Source organism: Xenopus laevis, chromosome 2S, assembly GCF_017654675.1.
Source record: "Xenopus laevis strain J_2021 chromosome 2S, Xenopus_laevis_v10.1, whole genome shotgun sequence".
Lineage (NCBI taxonomy): Eukaryota > Metazoa > Chordata > Amphibia > Anura > Pipidae > Xenopus > Xenopus laevis.
The window spans coordinates 103594625-103613924 of NC_054374.1; the positions used below are offsets into that span (position 1 = coordinate 103594625).

General features: G+C 38.0%; 1 protein-coding gene across 1 annotated transcript in view; it reads left to right on the top strand.

Annotated features, from left to right (window-relative positions):
• LOC108708959 (AF4/FMR2 family member 3) overlaps positions 1–10251 on the top strand; it is a 126994-nt gene extending 116743 nt beyond the window's left edge. The window contains exons 11-18 of the mRNA XM_041584216.1: positions 560–669; positions 1038–1101; positions 3346–3482; positions 5574–5645; positions 6035–6128; positions 7682–7731; positions 8000–8205; positions 8961–10251. Of these exons, the coding sequence (XP_041440150.1) occupies positions 560–669; positions 1038–1101; positions 3346–3482; positions 5574–5645; positions 6035–6128; positions 7682–7731; positions 8000–8205; positions 8961–9082 (855 nt within the window). The 3' untranslated portion in view covers positions 9083–10251. The remainder of the gene's footprint in view (positions 1–559; positions 670–1037; positions 1102–3345; positions 3483–5573; positions 5646–6034; positions 6129–7681; positions 7732–7999; positions 8206–8960) is intronic.
• Positions 10252–19300: the final 9049 nt, after the last annotated feature.

Genomic DNA, 19300 nt, shown 5'->3' on the forward strand with positions numbered 1-19300 from the left:
TTTCAAAAAAAAAAAAAAAAAGTTACCTGATGCCACTGCCTTTCTACTTTGACAAGTTATTGTTAAGGTTATTGTTTTGAGTGCATTCACTTTATAAATATATATATATATATATATATATATATATATACATACATATATATATATATATATATATATATATATATATATATATATATATATATATATATATATATATATATATATATAAAAATCATAATCTCTTTTGCAAATGCAAACAAATTATCCACGCACCCTTGGGTTTAGTTTTGGGTGAATTCAAGCACTTTTTTTCATTTATTGTGCCCTTAGCCTAAGTTTACTAGGTATAATCTGAGACATTAAAATCATGTGTCCTTAAAGCACCAGACGAGTAAATGCTGCTTATTTCTGTACACAGATTTTTTTTGTGAACAGCTAAAGTTATAAAACTTTTAAACCATCCAGAAAACAGCTTGCTTATTTTCTAAAATACTTTAAACTGAGGATCATACAAATATATATGAACTGAAATTCTAAAGTTGTAATGTCTAAATTACTTTATTTGCCTTATTTTTAGAGATCTAAACATGCTCCTTCAAACAATAGCACTTTGGGTCAAAGAGAAGATATGCACTTAATGTCCCATGAGCACAAAGATTTAGGAAGTCAGGTGTTTTTTGACAATAGGTGAGTATTTTGTATGTATATCTGTGTTTGAGTGTAGTTTATACATATTCTGCATGCATCAGCTTTAGGAACAAGTTAAGAGACCACCTGCAGTGGCAATGCTTGGTTTTACTTTCTCTTTCTACATGATGCTTAATGATTTGTGCAAACCTGTACAAAACGTGCACAGTTATTTTAGTTTTGCATATTATTGTCTCTTTAATGAAATCTTAATCAAGAGAATGTACATGTTAAGCATGGCTTTAGTAATATCTAATTCAGATTAAAAAGACAGCAATGGCTTGCTTTTAGTGCTGCAATGTATGTGAACATTTTATTGTCTGTATTTGGTCATAACTGATAAATAAGTTTGTATTCTCATCATGTAGGCCTCGCAGTGCAGATTATTTTATGCAAGAAGCTAAACAGATGAAGCATAAAGCAGATGCAATGGTGAGAACATTTTCTTCCCATTTACATTATGCTAAACTAATTTTGTCCTAGTATTTTATGTGCATGAAGTTATCATCAGTACAACCCCGCAAACATAATTATAAAACCTATTACAAGCATGACTGGCTTTGTTAAATTAAGAAACGCTTGTATTATTGAGCTTTTCTGTCAAACAATGACTTTAAAATAGCTAATTAAATTGTTTTTGTGTAAGAGGTTCCTTTAAAACTGGATTAAAATTGCACAACTCCTTGAAATAGGTCAAGATGTAAACCTGCCCCGTGATAAGAATCCTGTCCTGTGTAGTAAATCAGGTGCAACCTCTTTATATCACATTCAAGTAAATACATGCCATCCACTTTCATTACTTAGTCCTTAGTTGCTACAGAACATGACGGCATCATTAATACTGTACAGATGGCTGGTAAGGCTGGTAAAGTTAGCCTAAGAGGGAATTCTGAATTACAACTTCTGTTAGCTTCAACCAACTGATTTTTTGAGATAATGGCATATTTTACTTAGGCCTTATGCAGTGTAGCATTGATCACAGATCAGCTAGTCAATGCATATCCATCACATTTCCATAATTTTCAGCACCCCAGTCTAGAGTCGTGCATTTTTTGGAACCCGTACCCGCAACCTGCAATCTGCAACCCGGACCCGCAAACCGCATTCTTACTCGCTTGGACCCACTACCCGACCCGCAAGTACCTCGTGACCCGTTGACCATCAAGAATCAGGAAGTGCTGTCATTGTAAACTGGAAGTGACATCATCAGAAGTAGGCATGCTCAGAAACAAAGGAGTAAAACAGGAAGTGCTGCCATTGTAAACCGGAAGTTACATCATCGGAAGTAGACGTGATCAGAAAAAAGGAGTAAAAATCGTTATTGAGAAGACCTGCAGCCCGACCCGCGACCCACAAACCAACAGAACCGCCGACCCACGGGTACCCGACCCGCTGCAGGACTCTACACCAGTCTGTTGATGATGATTTTATTCTGGAAAGTGCATTTCTTAGCAGGAAAACTTGGAAGCAATCACATAGTGTTACTCTCAATCACATCAAAATCAAGTTTCCTATGAATTTTTAGCAGAAAACACTATAAGAGTAATTTAAAAATGCAGCAGCAAGTGCAGGTGCACCAAAATGGATGCAAATGTTTTACTTATTGATGCCATCATTAATGCTCGTTGCAATTCCATGTAGTTGCTTAGTGCCATTGCATCCTACCTGCCTCTTCTACTGAATCATGCCCAAATGTACCTATAGACACTGGGGAAGCCAGGCGCTGCTGCACCCTAGAGATGGTGGTAATTCCACACTTCTCACAGTGGCTTGTGTCAATCGGCAGAGCAGACTTGCAGCAAAAAACATGCTAAAGTTTGTGATTCCCTGATTTTATCTGATAAAAGGCAGAATCCTGCAGCAGATATATATACTATCTTACAAAATGATATTCGTGATGGATTATATCTGAAAGAAACTAGATATATCTATAAGTAACATTAAAGCATGCAAGCAGAAAAGTAGCTAATACAAGTATGGGACCTGTTATCCAGAATGCTTGGGACCTGGGGCTTTCCAGATAATGGATCTTTCCGTAATTTAGATCTTCATACCTTAAGTCTACTAGAAAATCATGGAAACATTAAATAAACCCAAATATACTTATTCTGCTTCCAATAAGGATTAATTATATCTTAGTTTAGATCATATACATGGTACTGTTTTTTAAAATCTGGATAAAATGGAGTCTATGGGAGACTGCCTTTCCATAAGTCTGAGCTTTCTGGATAATGGGTTTCCGGATAACGGATCCCCTACCTGTAGTAGCTTTTTAAAATTTAAAGTAGATCAGTGTTTTACACAACTTTTATTCACTAAACCATGCATGCTTCTTCAGGCAAAAGCAAACCATTTTTAATGAAAGTGTCCCTTCAGGACTCAGTAACCCATGCCACTTCCCCACAATGCCTCTTATAAATGCACTCGAGAGATCAAATTTATCATACTGTGAACTCAAACTTTCACCCATTGATAAATAGGCTACTAAAAATGCCATGGAATGAATAGAAAGTGGGTGAGAATAGAAAGAGGATTTTCGGTAAGCACTAATCTCACATTCTGATAATTCTCCCCCTAAGCCTGAACAAGTACTCTGTATTTTGATGGTTTGTTGTTATGAAGTCTAGGTGATAATTTACTGTGGTTTTAAACATTTCCATTTGTTTTCTTGCCAAGATGGACAAATTTGACAAAGTTCTGAACTATACTGAAGCAGCCCTATCATTCATTGAGTGTGGGAATGCAATGGAGCATGGCCCCATTGTGTCAAAATCTCCATATACAATGTATGCTGAAACAGTGGAGCTAATAAGGTAGGTATTGATTCTAGAAGTTACCACTACACTTTAACTCCTGCAGAGTGTTTGGACTGACACCAGGGGATAATGGTGTGATTGGTTACAGCTTAAACACCACAATCCACCCAACCTGTCCATTTGTTGGTTAGTCTCTCCCAGCAGGCAACAATTCTGGGCCAGTATACCTTTTTGTTCCCCCATCCCCCCCCCGAGCCAGGGAGATTCATGTCTAGTCCTATAAACTTGCATCAGAATCTTGCATAAAGGAATAGTACACATGATACCAATACATGGAAGTTGGTATTATTCCTCCCTTTTACTATACATACACACATGGGCCTCATTGGGGCAAGGTGCAAATTGTGAAAACAGGCACAAAGCAGGTACAAATTTGCTGCTTTAATATATTTAAAAGCAGTATAATAATGTGTGGGGGGATAGTAACTGATACATATTTTCAAACTAAATTACACAGGATATGATGAATCACTGGCTACTTCCCACAATTCCTGGGGCATGGCTTTGTTTTAATGAAGTTGCACATTTTATAGTTGTTATTTTGGGGAAAGAATTGGCAGTGCTGCTATGTAAACTTCATAATTTCTTCTTCAGTATTTTCTATTGTATGCATTAACTACACGGGCTTTGTAATTGTTTCAATAAAAAGTATAAAGATATTTTTCAGGCCTATCTATTTACCTGCCTTTAATCCATCATTTATCAGTGATGAACACAATACGGGCACCTAAATGTAGACATGATATAGGGCATTACTGATTATTGGAATTATTACCTAAATGTACAGATATTTACAGCATGTGCCATTATGTATAATGGTGATGGCTTATCTTAAAGGAGAAATAAAATTAAATAAGTAGGCTAGAAATGTTGTACATTGTGTTTTAGACCAACCACAGCCCTTTAGCAGGGAAGATCTGTCTCTCTCTAGATGCCCCAGTAGCTCCCATCTTCTTTTTTGCTTATTCACTAACCATAGTCTGTGCTGCTGTGATTAACTACATAGAATATAAATGTCACAATATAAGGCTGATTAGTAATTAATACAGATAATTACTACTTGGCAGCACAGAAACCAGTGCAACTAGCATCAGAATGTAATAATCATTCTTGTAGCATCAGCTTATATTACAGACCCAACTAATTTTCTGCTTGATAATTAGTGACCCCTAAATGTAGCTTCTCAACAGCTGCTCAAAACCCACTGAGTATGTGAGTGTTGCAGGCACTTTCCAAGATGGTGACCCCCTGTGACAAGTTTGACTTCCTGGATCATTGCTGCTTTTGAGAAGCTGAAACTTTATTCTGGTGCAATAAGTTCAGTGTATGAAATATGGCATTTTAGCCATATTAATTTTTAGGAAAAAAGCTTCTGTATTGTAGGGTCTCTTGATAGTACAATGGTTACTCACCACATCAATGAAGTGGCCCAGGTGCACCGCCCTGAGCAATCAGCAAAAGGGGCGGATAAACCGAAAAATCAATATGGAGCAGGCACTCAAAGGCAAAAACTTCCACCAGGCAAATGTTCAAATGTGAAGAAGTTTATTGTGTCAACCAGCCTGACGCGTTTCGTGTTCCAAACACTTAATCATAGGCTAAACTATATTTGTCCACCCTCCACACAGCTAAAGGTGTACAAATATGGTTACTGATGACCTTTTCCTTTTGACCCCTGGTTTGACCTTTATCCAATTTAACTAGGTTGTTTCATTTGATGCACCTGGGTAAAGTTCTGTGGGATTTGGTGGACTGGTAATTGGGGTGTTTATTTGATTGGACAATTGATGTATAAATATTTGAGGCATGGCTCTAGGAGTTTAACCTATGAATAAGTGTTTGGAACACGAAACGCATCAGGCTGGTTGACACAATAAACTTCTTCACATTTGAACATTTCCCTGGTGGAAGTTTTTGCCTTTGAGTGCCTGCTCCATATTGATTTTTCGATATTAATTTTTAGGGTTTAGTTGTCCTTTAAAGACCCTTAGGGACAGATTGATCAAAATGTAAGATTAGAGCTGACCACAGAAAACATGCCCCCTAATATCTCACATTTCAGAAAAAAATGTCTTTATTGTTTTGAAGGTATGCCCTGAGGTTAAAATCACACTCTGGACCCAATGCAACAAACCAAGACAAGAAAATCACAGCATTATGGTTTGTCATTTTTCAGATCTTTATATAATTTACAGAAAGTGGTTAATTGTTGTTGTGTGAAAATTGTAGGTGCAATTCGCATTGAAGTGCAATCACAACTGCACCAATTTTGACACATTTGAAGCCAATTAAATTGTAGTTAAAGTATATTAAAAAGATTATTTACTTTCCTTGTGTAGAAGTTCCCCATTAATTGCACATAGCTGTTTCTAATCACATTGAATATAAAGAACTGTTGTATTTTGAGACCTGCTTTGACTTTGAATTCCACAAAAACAAACTCACTGTTATGCATATGAGGGTTAAATAAAGCTTTAATGAAGAGTCTTAGTTATTCTATATCTATAGATACACTAATGGTTGATAAACTGGTTTTAACTGTTTTATAGCTATCGCTGTTTGGCTCTTCTCTACTGGAGAATGTTTAGACTCAAAAGAGACCATGCTGTAAAGTACTCCAAAGCTCTCATTGACTATTTCAAGGTAGGTCAGTTAAGATATATTAAAGGTACTTATTGGTTGCTGTGGGTTACTGTGCCCTTTTATTAAATTACCCTTAATGGTAATCAAGCAGAACACAGATTGCAACACTCGCCCACATACATACACTTCAAACAGTGGAGAGAACAGATAAAATAAACTAGTTACATTGTCACATTGATCAAACATTAATTGAGTGTGCAATGAGGTTCCATATAATAAATATAAAATATGTCACAGGTAAGCCATAGCTATAATGAAAAAGCTAACACTTTGGGGGTTATTTATTAAAGTCTGAATGCCAAAAACTAGAAATTTTGAGATTTATTATACCATGAGGCTGCAAAAAGTCAGAATCCAAAAATCCACCATCTCAGACTTGCCAAAGTTGTATATAAGTCAATGGGAGAGGTCCCTATCCTATTTGGAAGTTTCTGTGATCTGTGCTGGATTTAGACCAAAAATCTGACTATTTTAGGCAAAAATCTGAAAAATTCTGGCTTTTCCCGGCTTTTTTAATAATAAGGTCAAATCTTAGATTCTGTAATGAACATGTTATCAGGAACCTTGTTCAGCGGTGGTACCTTCGAGCGCACAGGTGGACCCTGTGGGTTCCGGTGTTCACCGAAGCCCTTTTGGGGCCCAGGGCTTTCTGCTGCAGAAAATCGACAAGAAGTGCTTAAGAAGTCCGTAAACTAAGTACCTGCAAGAATTTAGAGAAGACGTAGCCAGAGTCAGGCAAAAAGTTTAAGGCAGGTGACAGGAATCATAGTCACAGGTCGGGCAGAAGTCAAAACCAGGAATTCAAAACCAGAATCTAACGCTTCGGCAGGAACAGATAAACTGGAACGAGCTTGAGCAATTTCCAAAATGGAGACTGGCCTTTTAAGGAGTCTTTTGGCTCCAAAGTCTGAATTTCAGCGCCAGCCGATGACGTCATGACGCAGGCGTCAAGGCGCAGAGCGTCAATCGAGCCAAGAACCCGGAAAGTGCGTGCCTGCGTACGGACTTGAAAGGAGAGACACGCTGGGAGGTAAGAGATCGCCGTGATCTCCCGACGCGTCTTACAGATTCTAGTTTGGTCGGACTTTTTTTTAAAAAATAATTGGAAAAATTCGGATCTTGATAATTAACCCCCAGATGTCCTTATCAAAATACATAAAAGACATTTGGTGCAAGAGTACAAACTCTTATGTGTGCTTGACCCAACACAACAGTTCTGGTGAAAGCAGGCTAATGCCTGTGTAGGGGCTGATTTTCAGCCTGTGTATTTCAGCAGGCCAATTGCAGCCCCATCTGGTATTAGCTGTGTGTTAGTTTAGACAGAATAAAACTCACTTTAAAAAGTTAGAACAAAGAGTATGCTTTCAGAGACATTAAATATGGTATTACTAAACAAACAAGTTAATGTTCCATAAAGCTTTGGCCAAGTAGACTCTTTTGTGATTATAACAAGTGAATGAAGCCATGAAGAAGTAAAATGAATGTATATGAATGTATATAGGCCAGTAGTCAATATAAGATGTAACATTTGATTGTAGCTTTGTGTTTTACAGAGCTCATCTAAATCCTCTCTAGCTTCATCTTCACAAAGTTCCAATGGAAAGTAAGTACAAGGCACAAAATGCCTATTTGTTTTAATAGTTATTTCTTTGAATTTTGTAAAATAATTTTTGTATAGCAATATTGGTGTTGCAGAGCTTGCTCGTTATTGCAAATGTGTTTCTAACTTTGCTTGGAGATGTTAAATGAGTAGGGATCCAGTGATTCTCGTTGTGTTGCATTTTAATAATAATAATAATAATAATAATAATAATCTTGTAACATTTTAACAATCACTTTTTTTTTTGCATAACTATATCTGTATTTTGTAGAACCACTGGTACTCCATCCCCCACATCCCCCAGTCCTTCTCCAGTGAGTTCTGTTGGGTCTCAAGGAAGTACCTCCAACAGCTCTATCATTAGCATTCCGCAGCGAATCCACCAGATGGCAGCCAACCATGTCAGTATTACCAACAGCATTCTGCACAGCTATGACTACTGGGAGATTGCTGATAATCTCACCAAAGACAACCAAGGTTAGTATAATGAATTCATTTACATCGTTACTTTATGTTGTCATAGTTCATATTTTCCAAACAGTGTTATTTTAATGTAAATATATGACATTTCATTTAATGCAGTTAATTATATTGGTATGAGATCATAGGAAAACAAGTCTTACCTTTAATTTCATTATTAGAATGCTATTTATCAGTATGCAATGAAGAACCTAGTGCTGACTGTATAATGTTACATACAAATCATATGAGAACAGCCAGACTTCAGGCACTTTAACGTCTTGATGATAATTAGCATGTTGTATTTACAGTTGCCACCTGACTGGTATTTCACTGGCCTAGATGGTTTAATACCAGCCAATGGCCGGCCTTTATTACAAATTTACTGGTAATACTTGCAGGTAAATTTGTAATAACTAGTCCTTTGTTCCTGGCATGCCTTCATCCCTATCCCAGCTCAACTCTCATATTCCCACTCTGCCCAGTAATGTGTTTGCCAAAAGGTGGCAACCTTAGCTACATTGTGTGGCTGAAGAAATATCATGGATCATGGCTGAAAGTCAATGGAAGATAGCTGTGGTGGCTCTCTTTACACCCACAATGCAACACAGCACACACAAAGCTAATGCCTGTTTTTCAGCCCCCTAAAGACAGCTTTGTGATTATGCTATTATGTAACTCTTCTATGTGTCATGGAATAAATATGCAATGATCCGCAGTTATACACATTTTTGTACATTCAAAATGTATTAAAAAATAATTATTTTTTCCAGATTTTTTTAATGAGCTTGATGCATTAATGGGACCGATCACGCTGCACAGTTCGATGGAGCACTTGGTACAGTACACACGTCAAGGACTTCACTGGGTACGGCACAGTACTCACATGCTTTAGCCCTTCCTGAGCCCTAAGAACTGTGCCATCATTTTCTATTGGACATTTATCTTTCAAGAGTGTCATAGCATTTTTTTTTAAAAAAGGATGGTGATTCTCTCCTCAGCATTGGACAGTCCTGCTAACTCATATTCGCATCTTGGTTTTATTATCTTGCTTGTAGAATGGTCACTTGAACTATTTTGGCACTGGATTAGGGAAATCAATTGCAAGATTATTTATTTTTCATTAGCGGCTGAATGTGATTGTTTTGTGTTTCTGCCAAGGAACTGGTGAGAATGCAAGAAGCTATCATAACATAAATTCATAATGAAACACCACCGTTTAGCCAGCAAGCAAAGTCTCACACGGTGGTTGTCACATCAATGCCCTCTATGTTATACACGCTGCAGACACATGCTGTGCTTGCCTTTGGGAATATTCAGCTGTATATGTGCCCTTTAGAGCACCCTTATTCTGTGTCTTGTGCAGAATCAAATTGTTCTGATATGTAATTCATAGGAAGGCTGCATATGACAGCTATTCTATTTCTTAGGAATAATAATAACCAATTAAATATAAATCATGACTCCCATAATTAATAATTCACCATAAAAATGGTATATATAGGATTATAATGTATATTTAGGATACAATTTTTAAAACACTGTAATTTTTTACAAGATATGTATGTAAAAACCAGGGCTTTGTGCACAGAGTTTTTTTTCAGAGATCCTATTTGATGCAGTTCAGGCCTCTTGGCAACGGTAAGATTAATCTAGTAATCTTTGCATTGACTGCAGTTGGATTCGTTGAGCTGCAATCAGATGCTCTCTCTGCCTATGCAATCCATTTACTACATCTGGATCAATGTTACAGTATGCTGCATATTTGGAGATAGTAATGCATTGTTGCATAGTCAGAAAATGAATCTGGAAGCAGTACTGTATGTCAGCATCTTCCATCCAATCAAGGTCCCCATATCTGTCTACAGTTCTAGAATCAGGTCAAAATTTGGCCAGGAAGCAGAAGAATTGTAAATGTTTTCGGAACATGTGAAAAATCAGGGCCACTTCTCTGCAGTCAAATTTCATTGACTGCAACCAAGAAACGTGTATGTATTACAAGTGTTCCTGATTTTTCAAGTGATCTTTATCCAAGGCAATATACACCGTTTTGGCTCTTTTGTGCATACTGGGTTTTGTTTTTATTAAACAGAAGTTCTTGTATTGCATACTATTAATAATTTAATTGTGGAAAATGATGAAATCTGTACACTGGCAGGAAAAGGTCTTAGTAGTGGTGCCAGGGGCGATCCTGGCCCCTCCGCCGCCGGAGGCAGCAGCAGTTGCTGCCGCCCCCCCCTCCCCCGTGCTCTTAGCTTTTTGAGCCTGAAGGGGTCCAGGGGGTCCACGAGGGCGGCAGAGAGGGCCAGTATGCTAGTGCAGAGAACCTAACTGCGCTAGAAGAGCCGAATTTCCAGTTTGAAAGCCTGAAATTATGCTCTTAAAGTACCAGGAGTGACATTTTTGCGCCCCTGGTACCTAGTGGGGCACTGCCACCTGAGGCGACAGTCTCAACTCGTCTCATTGGTGAAGAGCCCCAGAGTGGTGCACATATGTTCAAAATCAGAATTAGTTTGGTTTGACATCTCAGATGTCTACAGACATATGAATTTACATGTAATCAACGAAATGTGCACACATAAGAATTTTCTTTGCGCACAAGAAAGAATTAGAGGGAACATTGCATATAATCCTCGTTCACATCAAACTGATAATTCTGATTGGAGACCTGATTGGTCAATTACTAATTATATGTGCAAAAAGCAATAGAGATCAACATCACCATCAGGATAATGTTTAATTGTGTTACATTTTAAAGAGGACATGTTTTGCATTCAGATAGACTGCATTCCTCTGCCAGGGGACCTATTACAGAAACATACAGCTACTACTTGTAGCCATCTCTGTATCTTAGCCTTTCAATATTCTGGACTATACATTTGCATATACACACATTTTCCATTGTCTGGAGCACTGCATAATAATTCATGCTACAAGTTTAAAGGTGGATAGATTCTCTGTGTTAATTGTCCTACCATAAATTGTTGCAAGTATTTCTCTCTGATACAGTGCAGTTGGAGGGAGTTGCAGTGCAATATGGAAATTGTACTTACACTGTGGGGCCTATTTAAAATCTAGACCAGGGATCCCCAACCTTTTTGAACCCGTGAGCAACATTCAGAATTAAAAGGAGTTGGGGAGCAACACATATATAAGAAATGTTCTTGGGGTGCCAAATAAGTGCTGGGATTGGCCATTTCGTAGCCCCTATCTGGATTGTCAACCTACATTGAGGCTCTGTTTGGCAGTACAGCTGGTTTTATGCAATTAAAACTTGCCTCCAACCCTGGAATTCAAAAATTAGCTCCTGCTTTGAGGCCACTGAGAGCAACATGCAAGGGTTTGGAGAGCAACATGTTGCTCACGAGCTACTGGTTGGGGATCACTGATCTAGACCAATAGGCACAGCCCTGACCTTAATCCTGATATAGGGCCAAAACATTGTGCAGAGACATGCAGAAATGTGTAAGAAATAAAAAGCAGGGCACAAGTATGTGTTTTAGGCACACACATCAACCAGGATTCTGATGTTCACCTTTAAGACTACATTTTACTTTTCCTGTGATAAACAAATGAATTAATGGTACCCAAGGTGCACTGATTTTCGGGCAACTATAGTGACCCTAGCCTTTTTATGTGGAGTATTTTTATATAATCATTGATCAATGACCTTTTCATCCAACAATTGTGTTTTGGGGGAATTTACAAAGCATAAATAGCAGTGCAGTTTATAGACTGAAAAACCTCCAACCACTCCAACATAAAAGCAACAAGTAACATCACTAGTAAAGAACATTTAAAATCCAATAGAAACAGAAGACACTCAGTACCCAAAAATGTCCATTAGGTGTCATAGCAGAGACAGTGATTCATAAGGAATTCTTTTTTTTCCTTGAATTTGTTGTTGTAGCTAAATCAAATTATTATGATGCATGCTGGGAATCCCATTAATATATATAAATCTGTATTGTCACTTTATATAGTATATAAAATACCCCCTCTTGTAAAATATAAGGATATTATCAGTTACCGAGGAGTTCCATGACCATATAAAAACACAAGGCCGAAGGCCATGTTTTTATACAGGTCATGGAACTCTGAGGTGACTTCTATTATCTTCATATTTTGCAACAGTGGGCAAAATACATCACTAAGTTCTGATTATAACCAATGACATCACTAAGCACTGTTTATATAGTGAATAAAGTACCCCATCTTGTGACAGTTCGTGACAGAAATGACATCAGAACTCAAAGTATATAACTGATGACATCAGAACTCACCGTTTATAAGGATATCATTTATAAGATATTCTTAGCTTTTGTGTATTATATAGTGAATAAAGTACCCCCTGTTGTAAATTATAAGGATATTATAAGTTACCGAGGCGTTTCATGACTATATAAAAACACGAGGCCGAAGGCCGAGTGTTTTTATACAGGTTATGGAACTCCGAGGTAATTTCTAATATCCTCATATTTTCAACTTGGTGTACTTTATCTATTATAATACACAAGTTTCAGTGAGTCACGTGACAGAAATGACATCAGAACTCACAGTTTATAACTGATGACATCAGAACTCACCATTTATAAGGATATAATTTACAAGATATTCATGTCTTTTGTGTATTATATAGTGAATAAAGTACCCCATCTTGTAAAATATAAGGATATTATAAGTTACAGAGGAGTTTCATGACCATATAAAAACATGAGGACAAAGGCCGAGTGTTTTTATACAGGTCATGGAACTACGAGGTAACTTCTAATATCCTATTTTACAACGGGGGGTACTTGATTTATTATAATACACAAGTTTCAGTGAGTCATGTGACAGAAATGACATCAGAACTTACCGTTTATAACTGATGGCATCAGAACTCACCATTTATAAGGATATAATTTACAAGATATTCATGGCTTTTGTGTATTATAAATATATAATTTTCAGGATATTCCTGGCTTTTCTGTATTATAAGGAAATAATGCCATCAGTTGTTAAAGGCTACTGTACATGTTCTACTGCCTCTTACCAGTAACATTATTTTGCCATTGAGAAATTGTAGTGTCAGCTATCCATTTGGAGCTACACAGTTAAATCCAATTAATTTCACTTCTCAATAATAATTTACCCACATTTTAACCCAAGTTTAGGAGTCAAATGTATAATGGACACATTCATATAAACTGTAAAGTATTAAGCCTGGCCTCAGAGTACAATGTTCTGTTTTTGTGGCCATAGGTTCTGCACAGGGGCGTAAATATAGAAGAAGTAGATCCCGCAGCTGCAGGGGGGCCCAGGTGGTATAGGGGCCCTAATTCATATACAGTTCAATAAATATTGGTAAAACAAGTCAACCTCTAAACATTTTTGGGGCTTGAAAAATAATTTGCTGTGGGGCAATCATCGCATCAGGACTTATGCTGTTAAATGTTACGCTACCCATACCTCCCAACATTTTGGAAACAGAAAGAGGGACAAAAATATATTTTGACCACGCCCATTTTGTGGCCACACTCCCTAATTACCATGTCAATTTTACAAAATTTGGCAGGTTATGAAAGTCTGAACACATTTCTATGGTTTTTATGTTATTACAGTTTTGCTAATGAAGGTGAATCGCCATTTCAGGTGTGAGTCTTCGTTCTTATCGTATCTAAAACTGTTACAAAAGTATGTTAAGTATGTGTTCTGGGCTCTCTGCCAAGAGCCAATTAAGTTAGAAACGTTGTTTCTTTTTCTGCCTGTTCAGTGCAGCAGATCAAACAGAAACTCGGGAAATATCAGTACAAATCCAGGACTGCGGGTTGAGCTGTCAAAATCGGGACTGTCCCACTCCAAACGAAATAGTTGGGAGATATGAACTACCCCCTACCCCAAATTTCCCTTTCGGATAATATCTATACATTATGTAGGGTTGTGCTGAATTCTATACAGCACAGAGGGTTTTCAACTCATCCATTTAAAGGAGATGTATAGCAAACACAAACTAAAAATGTAATAAATGCAACTGCTCAAAATGCTGTCCTGATCATTTTTTGCAATGGCATTTTCTTAACAGTTTCAAAGTTCGTAAGAGCATATTGCAAAGATGCATGAGAATAGCAAGATTACACTCATTTTTATATTGGTGTCGATATCCCCTTGAATTTTTGAGGGTTGGGTTTGCATTGTAAGGTTGTATAGAAACCTTTGCAGCACTACAGTAGCAGTATTTCATCAATATCTGCAATGAATTGACGGCAGACACTATTTGCATAGCTGTATAGAAATCACTGCAGTCTGCAGCATACAACTAAATACATAACTAGCCATGCAGCTTGTGGACTATAAATATTTCATCTGGCACATTTGCCTTAAGCATACCTGCCAGCTTTCCTTGTTCATCCATATGAATGACTTTCTTACAGGAGTCAGTTCTTCTCTATTAAGCTTTAATTAGCCAGCTTGCAACATTATTTCTGAAGTCAGAGCCAGGAGTGCAGAGAATGCAAGAAGACATACTGCTTTAAATAGCAATTGCATTTGCAAATAACGTTAACTGTGCAAAAAAATGTGTTTTTTTTTTTGGTGTTGTACCACTTTAAGATTTTGCTGTTAAAGGGATACTGTCATTTTTTTTCAAAATCAGTTAATAGTGCTGCTCCAGCAGACTTCTGCACTGAAATTCATTTATCAAAAAAAGCAAACAGATTTAAATTAGAAATCTGACATGGGGCTAGACATATTTTCATTTTTCCAGCTGCCCCCAGTCATGTGACTTTGTATGTTCTGATAAACTTCAAACACTCTTTACTGCTGTACTGTAAGTTGGAGTGATATACCACCCCCCAGCAGCCTAACAACAGAACAATGGGAAGGTAACCAGACAGCATCTCCTTAACACAAGATAACAGCTGCCTGGTAGATCTAAGAACATCACTCAATACTAAAAATCCAGGTCCCACTGAGACACATTCAGTTACATTGAGAAGGAGAAACAACAACCTGCCAGAAAGCAAGTGCTGGCTGTTTCTGGGATCACATGACCAGGCAAAATGACCTGAGATGGCTGCCTACACACCAATATTACAACTAATAAAACACAGTTGTTGGTTCAGGAATTACATTTTACATGGTAGAGAGAATTATATGTAGTGTAAAAATTGTAATTTAGAAATAAAAACTACACCATAAAAATCAGAATCCCTTTAACTTCAATTTCCCTTTTGCTGAAACAGGGCTGCCATCAGAAATCAGGAACCCCATAATAGTTAGTTGGCAGGGCCATCCACGGAAGGTGTTTTTGGGTCTACTACTGTGATCGTTGTACACAGATGTTGGCCCTGTACTAAAGCCTGACTTTACTATAGTTATCCAATATAACTAGTCCCATTTATCTCCAGGTTATGTGAGCGGATTGTGTGTAAAAGGTTTTTACTGTTATGCAGCTTAGTGCAACTAATATCAAAGAACTGCCTATCCTGCACCCCATGTGTTCCTCTATGCCAATCTAAACACCATTGTGACCCATCTTGCGTGGCCTTATGCTCTGCTAATGATCTGCTACTCATACCTCTCTTAGCTTTTCTTTGAAAGTCATTTCTACAGAGTTTAATGTTTAGGGAAAGTTCATAAAAGTGGTTGCACCTGCCTGCTTTAGTAAACTGGATTAGGGATTTATCGCTATTTCTTGGACTGCAAAATAAGCGTAAACTAAATTTAACATCAGTGGTAAAAAAAATACTGGTTTTGGAAAATTCTGTGTGCTATTTGATTTTGCTAAGTGTTGACCTAAATTCATTGTGTGCTTTTGTCTGATCCAATTTAAAAAGTGAGCTCAAGACAGCAAAATAAAATACTGTACATGACAGGTGTTTCCTCACCAGCCACAAGCCTGAGAATAGGCAACTGTCCTACAGTTGTTTGTCATGCAATCACTCTCCTCTTTTGTCCCTACACTAGTACCACTTGTACTACAATGCTGTAGATGTCTGAACTCTATCCAGTGCCAGGGCCTCACAGATAAATGAATGTAGCTGGTGTTTTGATATAGTAATAAAACAGACTGGGCCTTAGTTATTGTGACAGGAGCACTTTTATATATTTAAAAATACATCATTTGTCTGTAACAATTTTTTTTTAATTAGCAAACAATAAAACAAATATCATATTATCACAAATTTGAGTCCTGTCTTTTATCAGCATACAGTTTTCATCTCACTGTTTTTAACTCATTGATTTTAGTTAGTTCTAGGGATATTAACGCTCAGAGGTGTATTGGGTAGTTTAAGCAATGCAATTTAAAAAATCCCCAAAATACAGAATTTGAGTGCCAGAAACAACACACCATAGACGAGCATTGCAATTGTCTGACTAGAGCTTGCACCAGAAATTGTTGGTCTGTAGGCAGCTGTTTTAGGGTAATTTGGGCTTACACCACTATTCTCAGTTGCAGAAGCAGCAACAAATGCCCCTCTCCCTCTGTCATTTCTCTGAATTATGGTCACCTATTGTTCCATGCGTGGGCCCGCTCCATGAATGTCAGTTGTTAGGGACTGAAAACTATATGAGCCTCCATTACAACATGTGGTAGGTCACTGTCATTCAATAGTAAATCAAGGATCTCTGTGAGATTTACAGGCTTTTGAGTCTCTTTCTCAGAGACAAAATCAAGGATGTGTAGTGGTTGTAATGAGGTCTCTTACCACTAGATGTCTGTGTATTACTGTACATGCTACAACCAATGCTCCATCTGACCAGAAGAAAAAATTGTATGTTATTGTTCTGTACTCACTTTCACCTGCCCTCAGCTCTGCACTAAATGGTGCTAATTTCAAAGCAATACTACTAAATTGCATGAAAGGAACTAATTATTACTTAATTACATAGTTAATTTGTATTGACCAAAGTCTATTAAGTTCAACCCCCCCCAAATGACCCCCAATGCATATATACACATACCTATACAAACTTATCAATACACTAATATATATATACATAGAGAATATATAGAGCGCACTCCATTCGCCCAGAAGATACAGCCAGGGTGCCAGCCTGAAGAAAATAGACATCGAAAGCAAAGTGACGGCACACCATGGACAACTTTACAACAAGGCCTTGCTTGAAAATCAGTGGAGGTTTATTTAGACCAACGTTTCAGTTCCTCACAGGAACTTTCATCAGGCGAAAGTTCCTGTGAGGAACTGAAACGTTGGGTTGGTCTAAATAAACCTCCACTGATTTTCAAGCAAGACCTTGTTGTAAAGTTGTCCATGGTGTGCCGTCACTTTGCTTTCTAATATATATATATCATGTAGCTGAGCCGAAATGTTGAATAAACTACACTAATTTTCTTTCATTTATGACCTATGTGTGCGGACTGTTTGTTGCTTTGCTATAAATATATATATATATATATATATATATATATATATATATATATATATATATATACAAAGCATGCATAAGCTGATGCGCCCCTCAAGGCAGTGTCCATGCCTTGCCCACGTGCACCCAATAAGAAAGGTGAGGAGCGGCATTTCAGCTTGTTTCATTTTAAAAAACTTTATATTTTGGGGAGGTGGCTCTCTCCTTAAATGCTCACTCTCCCAGCCCCCCGCCTAATGAAGTCTTTGGAAGAGATTATGCTAAATAAAGAGAAAAGCAGGTATGGTCTGTCTCCCCCTAAAGGTAACACGTTCTTTTTTTCACTTAGGATAGGACTGGCGCATGGACACTGCCTTGACGGGGCGCATCAGTTTATGCATGCTTTGTTCAAACTTTGTAACTAAAAGTGTCTTTTTTAAGAAAGTTACAGTTCAGTTGTGCAAGAATATTTTTTTTAGGGGGTCATATGTTGAGAGTGCTGGGGCTAACTTGTTAAGTATGTAAATTAAGCCTTGCCCATGTGCACCCAATAGAAAAAACTTTCCTGTAGGGAAATCCACTTTTTCTTTTTCACAAGACCTGTGAGTGCGGTTGTTTTTTCTAAAACTTAATATGTTGCAATTATTTTACCAGCACCCTGTGAATTTTCCTTAGCTCTATTAAAAGGGGCATAGATTCACGGGAGGAAGCAGTCATTCTTCCACTTTATAGAATACTGGTAAGGCCTCATCTAGAATATGTTTTGGTCTCCAGCGCTTAAACAGGAGACGATTGAGTTAGAGAGGGTAGAGAGAAGGGCAACTAAGCTGGTAAAAGGTATTGAAAATATTAGCTATGAGGAAAGACTGGCCAAATTGGGGATGTTCACGCTGGAGAAGAGGCGCTTAAGGGGTGATATGATGACTATGTATAAATATATAAGGGGATAATGTAATATCTCTGTAATGTTTTATTTACCAGTAGGTCTTTCCAGCTGACACAAGGTCACCCATTCTGATTAGAAGAAAAAAGGTTCCGCCTAAATATTTGGAAGGGGTTTTTTCAGTGAGAACTGTGAAGATGTGGAATTCTCTCCCTGAATCAGTTGTACAGGCTGAGACATTAGATAGCTTTTAGAAGGGGTTGGATGGCTTTTTAGCAAGTGAGAGAATACAGGATTATGGGAGATAGCTCATAGTACAAGTTGATCCAGGACAGGGTCGGACTCAGGGGCCCAGGGCCCACCGGAACTAATGTACAGGGCCCCCCGCCCCCCTACTATGATGCGGCGAGCACGCATGGGTGAAGGCGTGAAGGTGCCGCTGCGCTCCTAAATCAATAGGTGCCGCGCGCATGCGCAGATGGCGCTGCGGAAAAACCTTTTTTTTTTCACCGAATCTGATCGGGAGAGGGGACTGGCCCGGCAGGGGTCCATTAAGGATTGGGGCCCACTGAGTTTTTTCCCGGTGTCCCGCTGGGCCAGTCCGACACTGATCCAGGGACTAGTCTGATGGAGTCAGGAAGGAATTTTCCCCCTGTGGTAAATTAGAGCTGGCAGCCTGAGGCAGAAATGTAACCTTGCCAGTTGTTGTCACTGGTATATCCAGCACTGTATTATATAGGTAACTATTAAAGGTATGACATTCATGCTACTATTGTTTTTTTTCACACAAGTATCTGACATTACAGCTCCATGTTTTGGTTGTTTGGAGCCCATGGCTCTCACTTAATAATAATAATAACTAGGGAACACTGGAGCCGC